General features: G+C 31.1%; 1 protein-coding gene across 8 annotated transcripts in view; it reads left to right on the top strand.

Annotated features, from left to right (window-relative positions):
• Positions 1 to 21,148, top strand: part of LOC126884204 (myocardin-related transcription factor B-like) — a 454,025-nt gene that overhangs the window by 355,453 nt on the left and 77,424 nt on the right. For 7 of the 8 annotated variants that reach the window (XM_050650075.1, XM_050650073.1, XM_050650076.1 and 4 more), the window contains one exon: positions 15,121 to 15,324. In XM_050650075.1, coding sequence (XP_050506032.1) covers positions 15,228 to 15,324 — 97 coding nt within the window. In that variant the 5' untranslated portion in view covers positions 15,121 to 15,227. Of the gene's footprint in view, positions 1 to 3,087; positions 3,361 to 15,120; positions 15,325 to 21,148 lie in introns of those variants that run through there. The other variant, XM_050650079.1, reaches the window with a different exon arrangement.

Genomic DNA, 21,148 nt, shown 5'->3' with positions numbered 1-21,148 from the left:
CTTAGCCATATACAAATATGTGGTGGATTTGACAAATATTCAAAATATCTCGATAAAAACTGACTTTTCGAAAAAGTACTAAGAGGCAAAAAAATTTTTGAAATATTGTGTTTAACTAATGGTACTATAATAAGAATTAAATTAGAACGTACACAAAAGTTTGGGGGGGTTTAAAGGAACAAAACCCCCATAAAATTTTTATGGGGTGTCCAAATTTCACTATAATTTTCTCTTCAGATACTACTACCATAAGAATGCCACATGTCTATTATCAATAAAAGATCTCTAATAGTTTTCGATATATTGGAAAAAATCGATTTTCATTTTGTAACTTCAAAGGGCTGTAACTTTTTTTGTGTGCACATTTGTACTAAGGTAAGTTAGGTTTAATCGAACTATTTTTGGTCCCAGAATATGTGACTACATTTATGACCTGTATTTTTGTTACACCCTGTAGAATTAGTTAAAAATTTAAAAAATAGTCACCCTAGTTGCAAAATAGCAATAATTGCGAAAAAAAACCATACAAAAACAAGTATTCGCATTTTACGTTTTTCAACCATTTATGCTACACTTAGGACGTTCATATTTCACCCAGAAAAACTTTATGATACAGTAAAACAATACTGTAAATTTCATTAAGATCGATTCAATAGATTTTGCAAAATAAATTTTGCAATCCAGCTTTCGCAAAAAAAATTCATTTTTTCAAAATGTTACAGGACTGAAAATAAAGCAGATAGCAAGTTGAATTTTTTTTTGCTTATAGAAGTGTACTGTACCTTTAATTTGCAATTTTCAAAATTAAAATCGATTAATTACCACGGCGTCAGAAAATTTTTGAAGTAAACAATAATTTTTGGTGCTACGCGCAGGACAGCGGTGTTCGATTCACACAAGTTGATTCCCACCAAAATTTCTTCCAATCTTTATCTAATATATTATGTTCTTACTCTATATTTTGTTATATTTTAATATTTTAATTCCACAAAAATCAAACTAATTTTATTATTGTTTGTGAAATATTGTTTAAACAATTGCATATATTTAAAAATAATAAACTTTTATTATTTAAGTTAAAATATATTAACAAAGAAAGTTTTTGCTAATAAAAGTGTTATTTCAAAGGATAGAGTATGTGTTTTTATTTGGCAATAAACAATTTATTTATTTATATCGAAATGTAATAAAAATTAAAATGTATCAATCATTATCAAAGGTCATTGGAATGCCCAATCAAAACAAACTATCCGCTGTCCTGCGCGTAGCACCAATAATTAATGTTTATTTTAAAAAAATTCCTGACGCCGTGGTGTTAATCGATTTTAATTTTGCAAAATTGCAAATGAAAGGTACAGTACACTTCTATAAGCAAAAAAATTTTCAACTTGCTATCTGCTTTATTTTCAGTCCTGTAACATTTTGAAAAAATTATTTTTTTTTTACGAAAGCTGGATTGCAAAATCTATTGAACCGATCTTAATGAAATTTACAGTATTGTTTTACTGTATCATAAAGTTTTTCTGGGTGAAACATGAAGGTCCTAAGTGTAGCGTAAATGGTTGAAAAACGTATAATGCGAATACTTGTTTTTGTATGTTTTTTTCAAAATTATTGTTATTTTGCAAACAAGGGTGACTATTTTTTAAATTTTTAACCAATTCTATATTGTAGGAAATTTAATTAAGCAACTTTTATCTCAGTACAACTTTTCTCGAAAATGAATACTTTTAAAGTTATAATCAAAAATCCAAGAAGAAAATCGAATTTTTCCTTAATTTTTTGACATTTTGATTATTTAAACAATGTTCCGGACCTTTTTGAGAGGGAGGATAACTCAAATATTATTATTTGATTTATTGTCAAGCAATTTCTGCAAAAAAATTTGAGTCACCTCTCAACGTCCAAATGTACTAATATTTTTACAGATGCGCCCTGGTCTACATTGTAAATTATGATTCGGGAGTGCTCCTAGTAGCATTTAACTTGTCTTGGTTTGTTTATTTCTACTGCATCTTGATTGTAAATTTAGTATAGTCTTCGGTCGGGGTCATCATTTGAAAGTTGGTTGGAAATTTGTTTTTATCTAACACTTGGTGTACTGTCCTTTGACTGATTACAGAGATAGGCGAAACTTGGGCCATAGACGAAGTAGGCTTCATTCACTACCATTTCTGAAATTATTTCAATTTTTTTGTCATCACTAATTATTGTTGTTCGACCAGATCGTTTGGCGGCTTGAACATTACCTGTTTCTTCAAGCTCCCGAAGAAAGTTCTCAAATAAGTCCTTGTCATAAGGACATATTTAAAATGTCGGTCACAGTGGCTCTGTAACGTCACCTATGACCATTACGTCATCTGCTATGACTATTTGTGAAGCCTGCGTCCGTTTATTTCCTCCCTCCAAATGTCACTATTTGTGAAATACAGCACTTTAAACTGTGTAGTAAACTTTTATGTTAATTTAATTTTGTTCGGAAACTATTACGCTATTTTACGCAACAAAAAATATAGAAAGGTGTGCGGAACAGCAATTAAATATGTAATACATAATAATTATACACCTACAGAAAATCGAACAAGCCCTCTAAATCAAGGACACTAATTTTTTTTCTATTTATATAGTTCTTTTCGTGTATCAAATAAATGCGGGATCGTGGAGAAAAGACAGAAACATTTGGAAGAATAATAATTTGTCTTTAGACATGAAACTTTTTTTTAGCAAACAAAAAAGAATGATAAAGAAATTAATTAAACCAGTTGCGAAATCAAGTCATAACAGTCTTTAGAGTGGAAAAAAGAAAAAGTGGTAAATTTTAGTCGTTCGATAAAACAAGACACAAGACGAAACCATAGCAATAATAACACATTAATTCGTGTATATCTCAGCTGTGAGAAACTAAACAAAGAAACGAATACAGGTGCAAAGACATCATTATAGAATCGATTTGCTTCTTTCGCGTTTTGAAAAACATATATGACAAAACAAATCCTGTTCCCGCAAAACCTGTCCCGCCCTCGCAGAAATTGAAAATACACGTTTGTTTGAATGTTTGAAGTTTGTTAGTGGCAGTTTCGTACTGACCTTGCATTAGATCGTACTTGCGTGGTAACAGTGGTACCTCGCGGCCGCAGGTAGTAAATTGACTTGCGAAAGAAGTACCTTCAATTCTTCAACTGTTAAAGATGCAAATCAATAATAACATCGCGGGACATAATAGTTTAAACAACAAACTACTGTATACTAACTTTTTTTGACAACGCGAGTTTTCATCGTATTGTGTTTGTTTCATGAACATTGATTATTTATAACTTATTTGTTTATCTGATGTCATTTCGAGATCTGCGTGGGCACACGGTATGTTTTTAATATCAATAACTGAATACTTCAATTACAGCTACCGGGTTTTTTCAACTGCGTTACCTATAGCCTATAGTAAATATAATTAGCAGAGTATAAAAAAACTTAGTGAAGTGAAAAACTTCTAGGGTACAATAGTATATGTTTAAAAATTTTGTAAAAAGTTTTATAAAAAAAAGTTTAAGGTTTTTACTAGTGATTTCAATCAATAATTGTCCAATCAAATGATATTAATATTTTATTAATAATTTAAAATAATTCAGCAAATTATGTTTCTTTATTAGCCACCTGCTAATGTATCAACAAAGCATACTTTGTTTACTTTTGACAAAACCGTCAAAGTCAAACTAAATATTAATATAACATAATTTTTGTTTAAAATCTAAATTATAAATAAATAATAAAAGTCCTTTATTCAATTTTAAAAATAATATTTTAATACAGTAAAACCTCGATATAACGGAACAATTGGGGGACAGTATGTCTGTCAAAGCCGAAAGTCCGTTATATAAAAATAGGTTTAAAATCAATCAATTTTTTTTTTGAAAATATATATGTACAGTTTCGGTCATTAAATAGTTTACAGGATTACGTATCTAGGAGCAGATTTTTTAAATTTTTACCTCGTGTAAACGCACCTTTTACGTCAATGTGAGGTTACCACTGGTGTACCTAGAATAGGTTGATTAAAATTAAAAAATCAAAATAATATAAATAATATGTTTTACAAAATTTAACAAAATGAAAAGTATAGAAAGAAGTCTTTTTGTATAAACTTGATTATGGTATTAATAACGAAAATAAGGAAGTCTGGTTTTAAAATACCCTTTTATTTTAAATCTATTTTATATTAAATATTGATAACCACATCGTTGTTTGATTTTCCATATGCACATATGGCTCACGTTTAAATCTGCAGCAACTTGCCTTCTTCCAACCTTCTTCGAGTTTGGCAAATGCTCTTGCTTTTTGCGCATCACTCAAATGAATTCGAATCATTTTGGAGGAGTTTGATATCGTTTTATTTTATTTTTCAACATTTCTGAAGTTTTTGACAAGCATTGACTTTTTCAAATTTTTTGACTTTGACATTTATCAAATCCGTACGACACTGCTATTTTTGCAGTATTACAATGTAAAAATTAAAGTGTAAACTATTCAGTGACCGTAACTGTACCTACTCTATTTAGATACAATGTACAGCTGGTTCCAAAAAAAAACTGATACGACTCTTAAAGCGTATTTAGTAGAAAATTGAGCAGTGTACTTTCTTCTTTTTCTTCTTTTTGTTTTTGGTCTCGCTGCAAGGCAATTACTAGCACGATTTATAGGCGATCTTGATGTAGTCTGGCTCTAAGCCACATCAAAATCGCTGACTATGTTCTTGTAAAAAGCTTTTGATGAGGTGTGAAATAATGAATATGAGTTTAATTATATTTAATTTATTATATTTTGAAGGATAAATACTTATTATTTACATAATGTCACTGTTACTGTCAAATCTTAAAATTGGTCAGATAACTTCAACCTCAAAAAATCGCTGTTTGTTTATTTTATTATTTGTCTGTATATTAATAAATATAATATAATGTCAAACCAATCATACACTGCTCAAAATGATCAAATTTTACTAAGAGTCGTATCAGTTTTTTTAGGAACCAGCTGTACAAATCTGCAAGTTAAAAAAAATCAAGTTTTGTTTGCTACTTTTTTACTTTTCTATTTCATCTAAAAACTTCTGCAATATGCTCGTTTGGTTTCCAAAATTATTATTCACTGATCCATCGCAATAAGCGATGTAATTTTTGGCAAAAAGATACAATTAAAGGTGCCATCTTCTGAATGTCAAATATTTTCAGGGAGATAAGCAGGGGTGTTGTCTAAAATCTATAAACATTTCACCTCTTTCGGAGGTATTTCCAGTTTCTTCTCTTAAAAATTTCTCACTGCAGGTACAAATTCTTTAAAAAAAACAATTTTTGAAAATATCCGTGGTGAACCATGCCTTATTAGAGCTATAATATGAAACAGGCAGATGATGCAGGCAGATTTATCTTTGACAACTCTAGGTTTACGAGATTTGCCAACATTTATAGCAGTCAATCCATGCGATCCATCGTCTTTAGCACAAAGAGCAGTGCAGAGATCCCGTCCTTGCTGATTTTTCTTCCAGAATTCGATTTTTTATTTTTTTTGCATTCAAAATTTGTTTACACTTGATCTTTTTTTGTGTCCGTTATATCCGAAGTCCGTTAAATAGAGGTCCGTTATATCGAGGTTTTACTGTATTACGTATCTATATAATTTGTTTAAAATAATAAATAAATAATAAATTTATCCGAGAGTTATTGTTCCGGACAAGCAGCATTTTTACTTGACGTATCGTCCTAGGCTTTTATAAGACTATTGCTTCTACTAATATATTCCATATTGCTCAATGGCGCTGCTACGAATTGCCGAATATCCAGTGGGTATAAAAATTCAAGTCAATTTGTTTATATCTAGGGCTTACAATACCGAGCCAAAATCTCAATACCGGTATTTGGTATTTAAAATTTCAAATACCGTGATCCCGGTATTAGAACCGGTATTATGAATAAAAAATATACATGTTATATTTATACTATCCTCAGTTGTTATATCGACTTGCTATTAAATAATATATGAAACCTATTAAATTTTGTTTTGAAATGAGTTGATGTTGTTTATAACATTACATAGAGAGTAGGGATAGATGATACAAAAAATGTGCAAATAGAAAAACTATATATTTGATTCTAGGATAAATTTTGCATATAATAGGATAGTACTTTTACTTATGAAATTTGCTATTTGTATCTAAATTAATTTAACTTTAAAATATATTAATATAGAGATTAACTTACTGTGACAAATATTTTATATGGATTACTCTGTATTTAGACCGCTATATATTTTCAATTATTATTAATAATTCAGAAAATAAGTAATCCTAATTTATACACCACAATACACAAAAAATGAAAAATAGATCTGAAGATGTAAAAACAATTCTGATTAATAAATCTTACGGCTTATTTATAAAATAAAGTAGTCTAATTTTAAATTTTTAAGAATTTTTATATAACTCATTTTATTTATTAATTTGTCTAGACAAGATTTAATAATTTGGTTGTAGAAGCTGATATAACCCTTCGCCTTAAATTAACGACATTCACGCTTTTAGAAAGCGCTATACTTGACTTGTATGTGTAATAAACGTGTTTAATAAATATTTTTTACAATGATAATTGTTGTTTATCTTCAAAAATAATTTCTTGTAATAGAAAAAATATCTTAGAAGAAAGTTTATTGTGCATAAATTCACTTTTTATAAATTAAGCTAATACCGAAATACCGGTATTTTTATTATAAATACCGGTATCGAATACCGGACAAAAATCGTTCGGGATCCCGGTATTCCGGATCCCGGTATTGTAAGCCCTATTTATATCTTATGAGTATTTTTCTGTGACTACTAAAGCGTTGAGACCTATTCGGTTGTGAAGATTAGGTCCTAAAACCAAAAAAAAAAGTTAAATTAAAGTTTCCATTTTAGTAGGGACTTTCCAACGTTATGTTTTTTCCGATTATAGCGCCATCTATCCATAATTCGAAAAAATGTCTCGAATAGAAGTTACTTATTTTTACGTAAGGAATCCAAATTTGCAATAAAAAAATAAGGGCTCTTATATAAGATTTTAAAGTAACTCCCCACCCCACCTCCGAGGGGGGTCGTGTTTGGTGTCTTTCGATAGATATTTCAAAAATATTGTACACGTATTTTTTAGTTTTTCGATCTGACGTTCATTTCGCGAAATATTCGCTTTTTTTTTTAACTTTTGTGACTCACCCATTTTCTTACGCCCCGCTCAAATCGTCAGATTTTTGAAATATACACTGTTTTGCATTTTGCATGTACTTAGGTAACTTATCTTATCTTATCCTGACGATTTCGAGTTTTTCTGAGGATAGATTTTTTTCGGACCCCCCTTAACGAACTCCCCTGTATTAAGAGCCAATATATGGTAGAGGTACATTTACAGGGTACAAGGTTTCTCCCCATGTGATTTTTTGACGCCCTCGAGTAAGTGCAAAAATCCCCGCTTGAGCTCGCCTAACATTAGATATTATTGATGTTTCATTCAAAATTCTGATAACAATAATAATTGCGCTTGTGAGCGGAATATTTATTGTCACTTTTAGTTCGAGTTATACCTGGTTTTATCATTATTTATTGCATTAAAAATAGTAATTTATCCTTAACCTCTGATTATCAAACCGTAAGTGCGCAAAAGGAAACTCGTTTATACAATTATTGCATGCAAGTTATTGACGCTTCATTTGAACAATTAATAAAGGTAAATTGAATACAGAGTAGAAAACGCCAAAATTATTTTTTTCAAATTTCAAAATTTTACGTAGGTATAGGGCTTTTCATTCACAGTCATTTGTTTCAAGCTTCTGTCACTTGTCGTATAATATTAATATATCTACGTCATACGTCTCTGGTTTTTATCATTTGTAGATTCCAATAACGTATGACGTAGATATATTAATATTTGATGACACATGACAGAAGCTCGAAACAAATGACAATCGATGAAAAGCCCTATACATAAATAATTATCAGTTAGTTCAGAGAAATAAGGAAAAAAAATATCGTGTTGGTGACACAACCCCCTCCAGGCCGAAACCAAATTTTTCGAGTAATATGGTCATCTATAATAATAACCTATATGTTTACTGCAGCCGATTTTGATGATATACATAGTTATAAACAAATGAAGATCAAAAAACGGTAAATTTTCGCTTTTTTCGTATATTACTAAAAAATTGGGCATTTTAAAAAAATTTGAGAGTAATAAACTTATAAACCGTATAAAAAACTTCAATATGGCGTTCGCTGAATATGTCTATCCTTATTGGTTGCTTAGAAAATTGCCAAATAAATCATAAATTTTGAGTTTTTATAAATATTCATAAATTATGTAAAAATTAACTTAAAACCTTCTTATTACACAAAATGCTGAGACTTATGGTGCTTAAATCATACCCTAAATTTCAAAGCAATTGGTCAAATAGTTTAAAAGTTATTTAATGTGTTTATCCAAAATTAATTTTTTTTGCAACACTGTAAGTCAGAAAATGATGAAGTTACAGTAATATTTTGGATAGTTTATGAAAGAGAAAAATTTACAGTATTTATTTAATTTAAAAAAAAATGACAAAAAATAATTATAAATATTGCAAAACACCTTTGCAAAAACATGTGAATTAAAAAAATGGGGGGGCTAACTTTGTCCCTAAATGCCCTAGAACAGTTGTTTTTCTTTCTAAATGTGTATAAAAATTCAGTCTTTCTAAATGTGAAAAAATAATTTTTCTACGGGTAACGGTTAAAAAGTTATTCTAATTGTTTATAAGTAAGCAAAAAATCGACATGTTTTTGCAAAATAATTTTACACTGTTTAAAATTATTTTTTGTCATTTATTTTTAATTAAGGTAATAGTATAAATGTTCTTCTTTCATAAACTGTCTGAAGTATTATTGTAACCTCGTAATTTTCTGACTTATAGTGTTGCAAAAAAAATGAATTTGGGATAAACAAATTAAATAACTTTTAAACTATTTGACCAATTGCTTTGAAATTTAAAATATAATTTAAGTACAAGAAGTCTCGGAATTCCGTGTAATAAGAAGATTCTAAGTTAATTTTTACCTAAGTTATGAATATTTATAAAAACTCAAAATTTATGATTTATTTTGCAATTTTCTAAGCAACCAATAAGGATGGACATATTCAGCGAATGCCATATTGAAGTTTTTTATACGATTTATGACTTTCTTACTCTCAAATTTGTTTAAAGTGCTTAACTTTTTGGTAATAGACGAAAAAAGCGATAATTTACCGTTTTTCGATCTTCATTTGTTTATAACTATGTATATCATCAAAATCGGCTGCAGGAAACATATAGGTTAATAATATGGATGTCCATACTACTCAAAAAATTTGGTTTCGGCCTGGAGGGGGATGTGTCACGAGAAAAATCTTATTTCTCTGGACTAAGTAGTAATTGCACAAGACCTCTAAAATTATTGAATTTTTTCCGAGTGACACTTTGACAGTTTTAATTTCACGAGCCGAAGGGAAGTGAAATTATGTCAAAGTGTCACGGGGGCAAAAATTCTATATTAATTTTAGAGATCGAGTGCAATTTGCTGCGATTATTTCATGAATAAAACTGTTCAACACCAAAATTTTATTGTAATTTATTTATGTAAGTACAAATTAGTACAATTAAACACACAGTTGTTATAAAATATTTTACGGTTGAAAGTCATCACTTTTATAATTTTTAAAACATTAATTGTCATTAATGTCACTGAATGTATTTTTTCATAGCAACGAAGGGCATCTGACGTAATATACTTGACGACGGGAAATTATCAAAAATTATCAGTCTGATTTAGATTTCTGTAGTTTTCTATTGGTCAGAATCTCCTATGAATGAAATAATCACTGTCATTTTTATTTCTGTAGCTTTCTATTGGTCAGAATCTCCTATGAATGAAATAATCAGTATTATTTTCTTAATAGGGAAATATTCATGAAGTTGGTTTATATATTTGCATTTTTGAATTTTGACCCGTCCTATAAATATGTCACTGAGCATTAGTGTTACCATAATAGCAATTATGTGTGAATGGCCTAACAGTTATTGGACTTAACATTTTTAACTAATAAAAATAAGTTACATGTTTTAGAATCTTGTATAAAACAATGTTTACACAATGTTACATTATACGTCTTGGACCCACCATAAAAAAATATTACCTCCGTCATGAGACTTTTTTTATTCAGTTATTCATGTTGAGTCGGACAACTTCTCTATTTCGGAAAATTTTCAGGAGGGGGGCATTTCGTAAATATAGAGCTTGCTAAGCTTTGGTGCATCCGACAACTGGAGTACCCTTAAAAATTTGTCGGACAGTATTTATAAATACCAGTTAATTATAAATTTTTTTTATAAATTTTATGATCTTTATGATGCGTGCCCCCCCCCCTTTCCCATATGGGGACACATAATGGATTCATAAATAATGATTTTTTTTGCCGGACTATTTGATAAAAAATAATACTAATAATTAAGTTCTAAAATTAGTTTTTTTTTAGTTTTTCATTTCGTATTAAAATTATTCCACCATTCTACGATTTAACATTAACATTAATTATTGTCATAAATATATTTAAACATTAAGAAAAGGTTTCTCCGGCTATTACAATTAAACCTAAAGCTAAGATTTAGATTAATGTTGTTATAAATATTCATATTAAACTCACCAGACTACCGGTTGAACGGGGTCGATTGTCATTGTGCCGAGCTTTCGACATCCTGTCTGATGTCTTCCTCGGGGCTTCCGGACACAAATGAGCCTCGGGGCTTCCAATGCAAAATCTTCCCAAACCCCCGGACACTACACTCTTTTGATAGAACCCCCATTTGACAAAAATTTCAAAGCTGTACACTAATTTTTACAATAGTTATTGCGAAATTAATTTTTGTGCAATTTCGACCTTTTTTCGAAATTATATAACAATAAATGAGTATATCATGTAACTTTGTAATAATAGTTATTTATGACATAAGTGTTAAAAGTACACGTTTAAGGCACGCATGTGAAAGTTTGCAGAATGAGCGATAGCGAGTTCTGCAATTCACGTGAGTGCCTTAAAAATGTACTTTTTAACACGCATATCATACAATATTTTTTCTACAAACGTAATTACAGGACAATATCTACAAAAACTTTTACTTGAACTTGACTGACATTCCATTTTTATATTTTTTTGACAATACATCAAAATTGTCTATACGGTCAATACGAATTGCAGTGCCATAAAAATTTTAAAGCACTAGTGCCTTAAAGTAGCATTTTTAACGCTCGTACGGACACGGTTTTTAACACGGTTGTAGAAAAACCATTTTAAAGCTTTTTTCATGCTCTCGAAGATGTTTGTACTAAAAAAAACTTAAGTTTCACTGTTTTCCATTGACTTGAAAAAAACGCCATTTTTTGACACTAAATTGTTTATAAATAAAAATGGCCGCCAGATCCTACGCAGGAAATAGTTACAATTTGTTCTTATAGGTATTACTTGTCGAAAAAACGCTTCGCTTCAGTACCCTGGCTGTTGAAGTGTCATGGAAAAACCTTATTACCCTGGACTAATAGACAGCTTATTAAACTTATTGGCCTGTAGTTTTGTAGGTCCAATTTACTTTTCTATTGCGCAAATCCAGTATTATTGAATATTACAAATAATAATTATTAGTGTATGCAAATTACAGATGCATTACTGTTAAACTCATATTCAAAATGCGATGCCATGCCCTCATAATCAAAAATACAATTGAAAAATATTTAGAAGGTATAGGGGAGCAAAGAGGTCTCCAAGCCATCAGATCATATCTATACAAGTTAGGTTACGATTAGAAAAAAATCAGATAATATTTTAAAATGTATGTATGTGTGTACAAAAAGCATTAAGAATTTAAAGAAAAAAGTGTAGAAATATCAAAGTGCCAAAGGAGATAATAATGAACGTAATGGACAGAATACATACATATATTACAACGAAAAGTATGAATGCAGGTAGTCATCCAAGCTTTAGATCTTGTAGAAGTTTTCAAGTATATGCAATTTGTTTTGTTTTCATAAATCTTAATTGAGTAAAATACTTAAAACTTTGTTTTCTTCACGTCTTATCCAATAATACTGCGATACATTTATTACACAGCTGTGAGACTTTCAAGTTTTAGTACCTATGCCATATATCCTAACAGCTATAAACTTTCTCAACCTACGAGTTTTATTTAAATAACGTATGAGATTTTTATTCTGGCAAAAGTGTAATTTCCCATTTGAAAAGTATACGATTATAAATTTGATGTTTAAAATGAAAATTTAGGCAAATTGGCTGAGATTTTCGGAACATATTTCAACTAATTTAAAATGTGGGGTGTATTGGTAACAGCAGTGAGTATAGACAGTGAATATAGAAGTAGTATTTAATACATTACCATGCTGTCATTCACAGACGAGTGCAATCTGTATTTTATAGAAGTAACCGAGTAGCTTGACATTAGTCTGTCCCTTTTCTTTAAGGGCACTAGATGGCACCTGATATTTATTACCTAATAAGAACGGCACTAAGCAGACATAGTTGCGACTTTCTACTTTATACAAAGTATAAAAATAATGTCTAAAATAATATACGAAAAAGAATATTGTATGTATATTCGAAAGACTATTCTCTTTGCCTCGTCTTTCAATCAAGCTCTGCCTGAAGAGCTAAAAATAGCGAAACACATGTGACAGAGTGGCGGGATAGACGAATAGAGGTACTAGAAATACAACAACGAATTTTTTTAAAGTTTTAAGTAAATATAAGTACTGATGTGGAGGGTCGTGCTCCAATGGAGCTGAGCATTATCAGCTAATCTGCTAAATCTGGACAGAGGAGCAAGCCAACCCTCTTAGTCCAGGGCGCATCTGTTTTGAGATGGACGTTGAGAGGTGACTCAATTTTTTTTGCAGAAATTGCTTGAAAATAAATGAAACAATAATATTTGAGTTATCCTCCCTCTCAAAAAGGTCCGAAACATTGTTTAAATAATCAAAATGTCAAAAAATGAAGGAAAAATTCGATTTTTTTCTTCGTTTTTTGATTATAACTTTAAAAGTATGCATTTCCTAGAAAAATTGTACTAACATAAAAGTTGCGTAATTAAATTTCCTACAATATAGAATTGGTTAAAAATTTAAAAAATAGTCACACTAGTTGCAAAATAGCAATAATTGCGAAAAAACCATACAAAGAGTTATCCTCCCTCTCAAAAAGGTCAGAAACATTGTTTAAATAATCAAAATGTCAAAAAATGAAGGAAAAATTCGATTTTTTTCTTCGTTTTTTGATTATAACTTTAAAAGTATGCATTTCCTAGAAAAATTGTACTAACATAAAAGTTGCGTAATTAAATTTCCTACAATATAGAATTGGTTAAAAATTTAAAAAATAGTCACACTAGTTGCAAAATAGCAATAATTGCGAAAAAACCATACAAAAACAAGTATTCGCATTTTACGTTTTTCAACCATTTATGCTACACTTAGGACCTTCATATTTCACCCAGAAAAACGTTATGATACAGTAAAACAATACTGTAAATTTGATTAAGATCGGTTCAATAGATTTTGCAAAATAAATTTTGCAATCCAGCTTTTGCAAAAAAAATTCATTTTTTCAAAATGTTACAGGACTGAAAATAAAGCAGATAGCGAGTTGAAATTTTTTTTGCTTATATAAGTGTACCGTACCTTTCATTTACAATTTTCAAAATTAAAATCGATTAATTACCACGGCGTCAGGAAATTTTTTAAATAAACAGTAATTTTTGGTGCTACGCGCAGGACAGCGGTGTTCGATTCACACAAGTTGATTTCCACCAAAATTTCTTCCAATCTTCATCTAATATATTATTTTCTTACTCTATATTTTGTTGTATTTTAATATTTTAATTCCACAAAAAATCAAACTAATTTTATTATTGTTTGTGAAATATTGTTTAAACAATTGCATATGTTTAAAAATAATAAACTTTTGTTCTCTAAGTTAAAATATTTGAACAAAGAAAGTTTTTGCTAATAAAAGTGTTATTTCAAAGGATAGAGTATGTGTTTTTATTTTGCAATAAACAAATTTATTTATTTATATCGAAATGTAATAATAATTAAAATGTATCAATCATTATCAAAGGTCATTGGAGTGCCCAATCAGAGCAAACTATCCTCTGTCCTGCGCGTAGCACCAATAATTAATGTTTATTTAAAAAAATTCCTGACGCCGTGGTAGTTAATCGATTTTAATTCTGCAAATTGCAAATGAAAGGTACAGTACACTTCTATACGCAAAAAGAATTTCAACTTGCTATCTGCTTTATTTTCAGTCCTGTAACATTTTGAAAAAATGAATTTTTTTTGCGAAAGCTGGATTGCAAAATCTATTAAACAGATCTTAATGAAATTTACAGTATTGTTTTAATGTATCATAAAGTTTTTCTGGGTCAAATATGAAGGTCTTAAGTCTAGCATAAATGGTTGAAAAACGTAAAATGCGAATATTTTTTTTGGTATGGTTTTTTCGCAATTATTGCTATTTTGCAACAAGGGTGACTATTTTTTTAAATTTTTAACCAATTCTATGTTGTAGAAAATTTAATTACGCAACTTTTATGTTAGTACAACTTTTCTCGGAAATGAATACTTTTAAAGTTATAATCAAAAAACGAAGAAAAAAATCGAATTTTTCCTTAATTTTTTGACATTTTGATTATTTAAACAATGTTACGGACCTTTTTGAGAGGGAGGATAACTCAAATATTATTATTTGATTTATTTTCAAGCAATTTCTGCAAAAAAATTTGAGTCACCTCTCAACGTCCAAATGTACTAATATTTTTACAGATGCGCCCTGGTCTATCTGGAAAAAATTTACTATTTAATCTGTCAAACGGTTGTTTGGCTAATTGGCTAAGCGATTTTTCATAAAAAAAATACTTGAAAATAATTGTTTCTCTAAATAATTACAATTTTTAAGTGAAAACCTATAATTAAATTACATTTTTGATACATATTATTAAATTTAGTAATTTTATTGTATTCTTATTTTTCAGAGTCCAGTCACCTTAGTGATTCTGGCTCTGGGTATTGGCAACTTCAGCTCGATCGTGATCTAGTGGATACCATATCTGCGATATACCCGGAGTGGTTTCGTAACAACATGGCTGAAGGGGGAGGATCCCCCACCAGCCCCAGGGAGTCACCTCCCAAGGCTGTAATCGACACTTCTCCCATTGCGATTGATCAAAATAAAGAATGTAAGTATGAATAAATTATTCCTTATAGTAGTACATATTGTAATGTTTATTTTAATGTATTTACAGTCTTATATTATCGACTGACTTCTAAAATTATAATTTCTTTATATCAGTATATTTGTCAAGTTGTTCTCGAATTTCCATGGAGTCGTTCTAGACTCCTCGTGACGTCGTTACTTGGAATCTCGAACCGAATCGACGCACAAAGTCGAGTATTTTCTAGACAGTAGCAGGCCATAAAATGCCGACATGATGTTCGATCATAGGCGTAGCAATGGCGGGCGTAACGTTGCCCCCTCCTTAAGAGATGGTTCCTCCTGGAACCTTGTCGGGACTGGAACTGGATGCTGGTATCGGCATTTGAACCCTCATTTACAACTTACAGTTTTATAAAAATGGGAAGGGGCGGTTTCGAATGGGTAACCATGCGGATTGCCACAGACTGGTACCTAAACTTGGTATCTTTAAAGATTTCCTCCCCATATTTCAGACAATCTTTTGCACGTTGGACTTCAGCACGTGCTCCCTCAATTATGTTTTCCATACATCTTGGTAAATATATTGGTCATGAGCAGTGTCTTTTGTTATAAGAAAGAAAAGATAACGTGATGCATCTTGGAGTTTCAATGGTTTGCCAGGAGCTGACAGTTATTCTGCAACTCGACCAAACTTCCTTCGGAAGGCGGATGCCAACCCTCGTGCGTCTTTAATACTGGCTGGGATGGTATGGGCCAGTGAGTAGTCCTCTGGGAATGCGAGTAGATATTGCTGTAATTCAGTGGTAACCCCATGTCTTGCTTTACTAATACCTCCTTATGCCACCATGAATTCCTCAAACGTGAAGTCAGGTATTTCTTGGACTTGGTTTACTTCCACTTTTTCACCTACATCGTAGTGTCCTTCTAATGGCGCCAGCCAGTTCTTGTGCACTATCATCGGTATGTGAAGATACGTTATGCATTTATCAAATGGTAATTAACATAACTAAAAAGTTCAAAATATTTCCTAAAAAATATTTTTACGCCCTTTTCAATGACGGTATTAACTTTTTGAAAAATTAGTACATACAGGGTGAAAGAATTGAAAAAAAAAAGACAACATATTTTTACATAAAAACCAGGAAAACACAACTTCTGGTAAACCGATTCTTCCGGTTCAAGACCTCGATCTTATACATAAAAAAAGAACCGATTAACCAAATTTGGTTGAAATCTGACGTCTCGTTCAAAAGTTATCGTGCTATTAGTCACATATGTATAGTCGCCATTTTGAATTCCCGCCATTTTTGTAAAAGGCAAAATCTGACGTGGCCTCATATCTAAAGATGAACCTTTACATGTGTAGTATATGTGGTCCAAATTATATACTTATATCATTAAATGCACAATTGTTTCACATATCGGCTGCACTAGTATACGAGCATCAAATCAAAATTCAAATGGTTTAGAGTTTAGACCCATTCGAGTCGTCGCGTCGTAACTGGATTTTATTTCGTGCGAATTTCTTCTAATTTCGTATGCGAAATATGCTCGAATGAATTCGAAAATACGACCCCTGAAGATGGGAAAGAACCAACTCGTGTATATAGTCCATTGTTTCTCGTAATTCGTTCTTATCATCTTCACCGGCTACATCTTCTCCGGGCCGACATCCAAACTATAGATCACAGTGTAGTCGCCTCTCGCATCCAACTAGGATCTTTGCTGTTGTTTGGCCCGTTAATTCATTAACAGCGGATTTGTAGGTTATTGCGAAGAACGGCAGATACTGGTCCGAGTCTGGCTGGTTATTGGACACCATGTTTGCCAAATACTTACCAAATGTCTCATTCATTCTTTTATTTTATTCGATATATTCCCCTTTTAGCTTAATACAAAGATTCCAGCGAATTTCCAAGTAGTTTGCGCCGTCAGAATAATTGATTCTGGAAGCTCTGCAAAATAGGCGTTTGTTTTGCCAATGTCCTCTTCGTTTGAGCTAATTTTTTGTGTTTACGAGCCATCTGTTCAGATTTATAAACAAATAATATTCGGAGGGTGCCAAATCAAGAGAATAAGCCGAATGAGAAAAAAATTCGAAAACATTTTTTTTTCTACGGCCGTGCTAAAAGAACCACTTTCACGCACACATTTCGTTTCCGAAAGTTGCACTTTCCCTCGAAAAAATTTTTTTCTACAGCCGTGCTAAAAGAACCACTTTCACGCACACATTTCGTTTCCGAAAGTTGCACTTTCCCGCACGGCGTGCGTGAAAGTAAATTTTCCCGCACGGCGTACGGGAAAGTAAAATACCTTGTAATTTAGCATTATAATATATTATAATATATGCAATAAACTAATATTTAGATATTATTTACTAATTTATTTCAAATTTATCTTATTGTGTTCATGTTTTAATGAAATTAGCGCAATAATTCGATGAAATAAAATTATTTTGACATAATATTTAAAAGTCAGATCAGTAGACAATTACAATGGTTTTGAATCGTTGTCATGGAAACCAATATCGTCGTCGTGGTAATCCATTATATTGAAAGTTTGGTTTTGACAACCTTGTCAAAGAATTAATTTGTGTATTTTCACTTCTAAATAAAAATTGATATAACTCTACTTTTTATGGCTTTTTTCCAAACGTACGGCCCTAGAAAAAATATTGTTCCTAACTCATGCAGAAAGTGTCTTCCCCGCACTCGACTGCTTGCCCGAACTCCGCTATCGCGTGGTTCGGGTCAAAGGCAGTCTCGTGCGTGAAAGTATCACTTTCCGCACTAGTTAGGAAAATAACTATACCATTGTCATAACTGTTGTGAGCCGGTGCGTTATCTTCGAGAAACAACGCTTTTTTCTTCTGTATTTGGGGCTGCTTCTGCTTCAATTTGTCCAATAATGCTCGGTAATATTGGTTGTTGCTAGTTTAACTTTTTTCAAGATTGTTTTTCATTTGCTTGCAATTCTGGATTCATTCCCATTTTCAGTGTTTCTTGTCTTTGACATTAATCCTTTATACAAAAATGCTCTCTTTACACACTTGCAACAAATTATTATATCTAAACTCCATTCACCAAGACCACTGCCAAATCCTAGGAATGTGTTTAGGGTTTATAGTAATGTCTATAGGGAACAAGTCATTAGTATCATCTAACGGTCCTTTATGAATATTTAATAACATATCTTGGTAATATAGTTAAATTATTTGTTCGTAACCAAATAACTGTACCAAACAATGCTATATTTTTAACTATCTCATAATATTAATCTTTAGCACTAATCATTAATATTGTTTCGTGCCTTCACTAATTACACGAATAAAATAACTATAATAAGCTACCGAATAGACTCAATAAATTAAAATTAAACGCCAGACTATTGTGACTGCACCAGAGGAAGTTTTCAGTAATTAACAGTTAAAATTATATGTATACGATACACAGCTATAAGCACCGTCTTTAATATTCACACTTTGAGTTGGCTAGACTAGACGATAACTTGTGTGAAGACAACTGACACTGACACTGCCGTCCAATATTATTATGGTTTGTTTTTAAACCAGCAGGAGCAAACTAAAAAGACATATTCACACCCAAGGAAGTCACTAGAAATATCACCAAAAGCATCTTCTTTTTTGGTTGTTCTTATAGACGTTCGACGGTATTCCATACATATTATATTATCCTCTTCAGCCCCAAGAAAAAAGTTTTTATTATTTTAACAATATTTTCTATTTTCTCTCCTCATTTGTGAAAACAATAAACGAAAATCTATAAAAACTATAATAAAATTATTTGACAAACATAATATGACATGTCCAGCATAATGGACATCAGGACTTAGCTTTCATATAATTTAAGTATGAAACTGAAAAAACATTCTGGTTCAGGAGAAATACACATATACATTTTGCATTCTGTACCAAAGAACCTCGTCTTCTTAGTTCATCCAAGAGGTTTAGGCAACACGATAAGAATTTCTATTGCTGACACAGCATATTGGCAAATGGTCGTGGCATCTATAGGCGGTAACTGGAAAAATGTAGAAATAAATATAATAAAACAAATACTTATAGTAAAGAATAAAAACAAATCTGAAGTGTCAATACCGGAACGGTCAAATAAATGTTACCAATTTATGCCAAAATGTCACCTTTATCCGATCGCTGTTAAGTACTCAGCTAGTAATTCCAGTGTACTCAGCTAAACGATTCTAAAAAGGAACACACCTATGACTTAAGAGGCAACAGTAGCGATCAACAGGTAGCAACATACGCGGTCCAAGATTGCGGTTGTAATTTTGAATATTTTGTCGAGATATTTGGCACACATATTCGTAATATAATAAAGAATGACGGTACAGAGCCCAATTTGAGAAATATGTTAGTATGTGGAAATTACTGTATAACTAAATAAAATATTGCAAAAAGGAGCCTGTATCGCCATTAAAAAGAACAAAAAAATACACTTTCTTCAAATAAACTTTTTTATCCCACATTGGATCTACTTAAAATCGATTTTCTATAACAAGAAATCAAACGAGACTGACTCGACAACATTTAGCACGCCTATTATGAGTATAAAAATTATTGTTTTTGATAGGAAAATGTCACTGTCAGTGTCGAATTACCGACGCACTGTTGCCTCACTGTTGAAAGTTCGCAAAACTTTCAAAAAAACAAAAATATTGATGACGCGCTACTGCTTACTCATAAATATTTCGTGTTGGTATCATGTGACGTCACTCATAAATATTTCGTGTTGGTATCATGTGACGTCACGTGCTATGATGCGGATGAAGTGCAACGGTATGTTAACTTGGCGATTTTTGGGGTCACTACATGAATATGTACTCCATCAGAACCTACCCCCGAAGCACCTGGTGCCCAGAATTATTGCTAAGGCACGTCATCTTCTGGAGTTTCGATGGTTTTCAGCACTAAATTGATGCGAACAGAAGTCGACAGGTGCAGTATTTAAAAATCGATTTATTCCGGTGTTTGTTGTTTTAAATGCCATGGTCTAGTATCAAAAAGTGCCACGAAAGATTCATCGAAATGATAATAATTCTATATTTTTAAACTGTTTTCTACTAATGGTTAAAACAGATCGACAGCGTCTATTGGGACCGTGCAAGTTCGGTAAAGCGACACCTATTTCTACGCTCTGCAACTTTATTCTCACTTTTAATTATATTGGCCAATTATATTAGTCCTGGTTACTGGATAATTGTCAAGGCCATAGTCCAAAAAAATAATAAGAAGATCAAATAAAATTCAGGTTATGTTATTAAAACGTAAACAATTGTATATAGTAAATAAAATTAGTTACTAAAATGCGGTACTGCAAGCAAAATACAATTAATTAAATATGTAACTGCATACCTTTATATAATAATTGCATATCATATCAATATTGTGGAGCAACATATAATTTTTCTTCTTCAATGACAGTAGATATGAAATGTACGTCAATTTGACAATTTCAATTGACAATCTGTGACAATATGAATTATTTAAGAAAGTTTCAATATTTCTCCGCTATTCGCGCACGATCGTTTCTCAATACCCTTCCAAGTACTTGCACACCGCGAATAGGACAAATATCAGCGTACTAAGCGACGACAAAATAGAAGTCAACTGTATAAAAAACTTAACAACTATAATATTTTTCCATTAAAAAAACTTTACTACTAACAAATAAGAAAGATTGAACACGTAATAGTTTCGTACAACACTGTCAGATATAAAAGAAAATGTAACATAAATTATTCTGTTCCTGAAAAAGTAAGAAAGAATTTCTTTTAATAAAGATAAGGTATAGATTATTTTGAATAAA

Source organism: Diabrotica virgifera, chromosome 5 (genome assembly GCF_917563875.1).
Source record: "Diabrotica virgifera virgifera chromosome 5, PGI_DIABVI_V3a".
NCBI classification, from domain to species: Eukaryota; Metazoa; Arthropoda; class Insecta; order Coleoptera; family Chrysomelidae; genus Diabrotica; species Diabrotica virgifera.
Note: the sequence above shows the minus strand (reverse complement) of the source record. Positions and strands in the feature narration are given on the sequence as shown.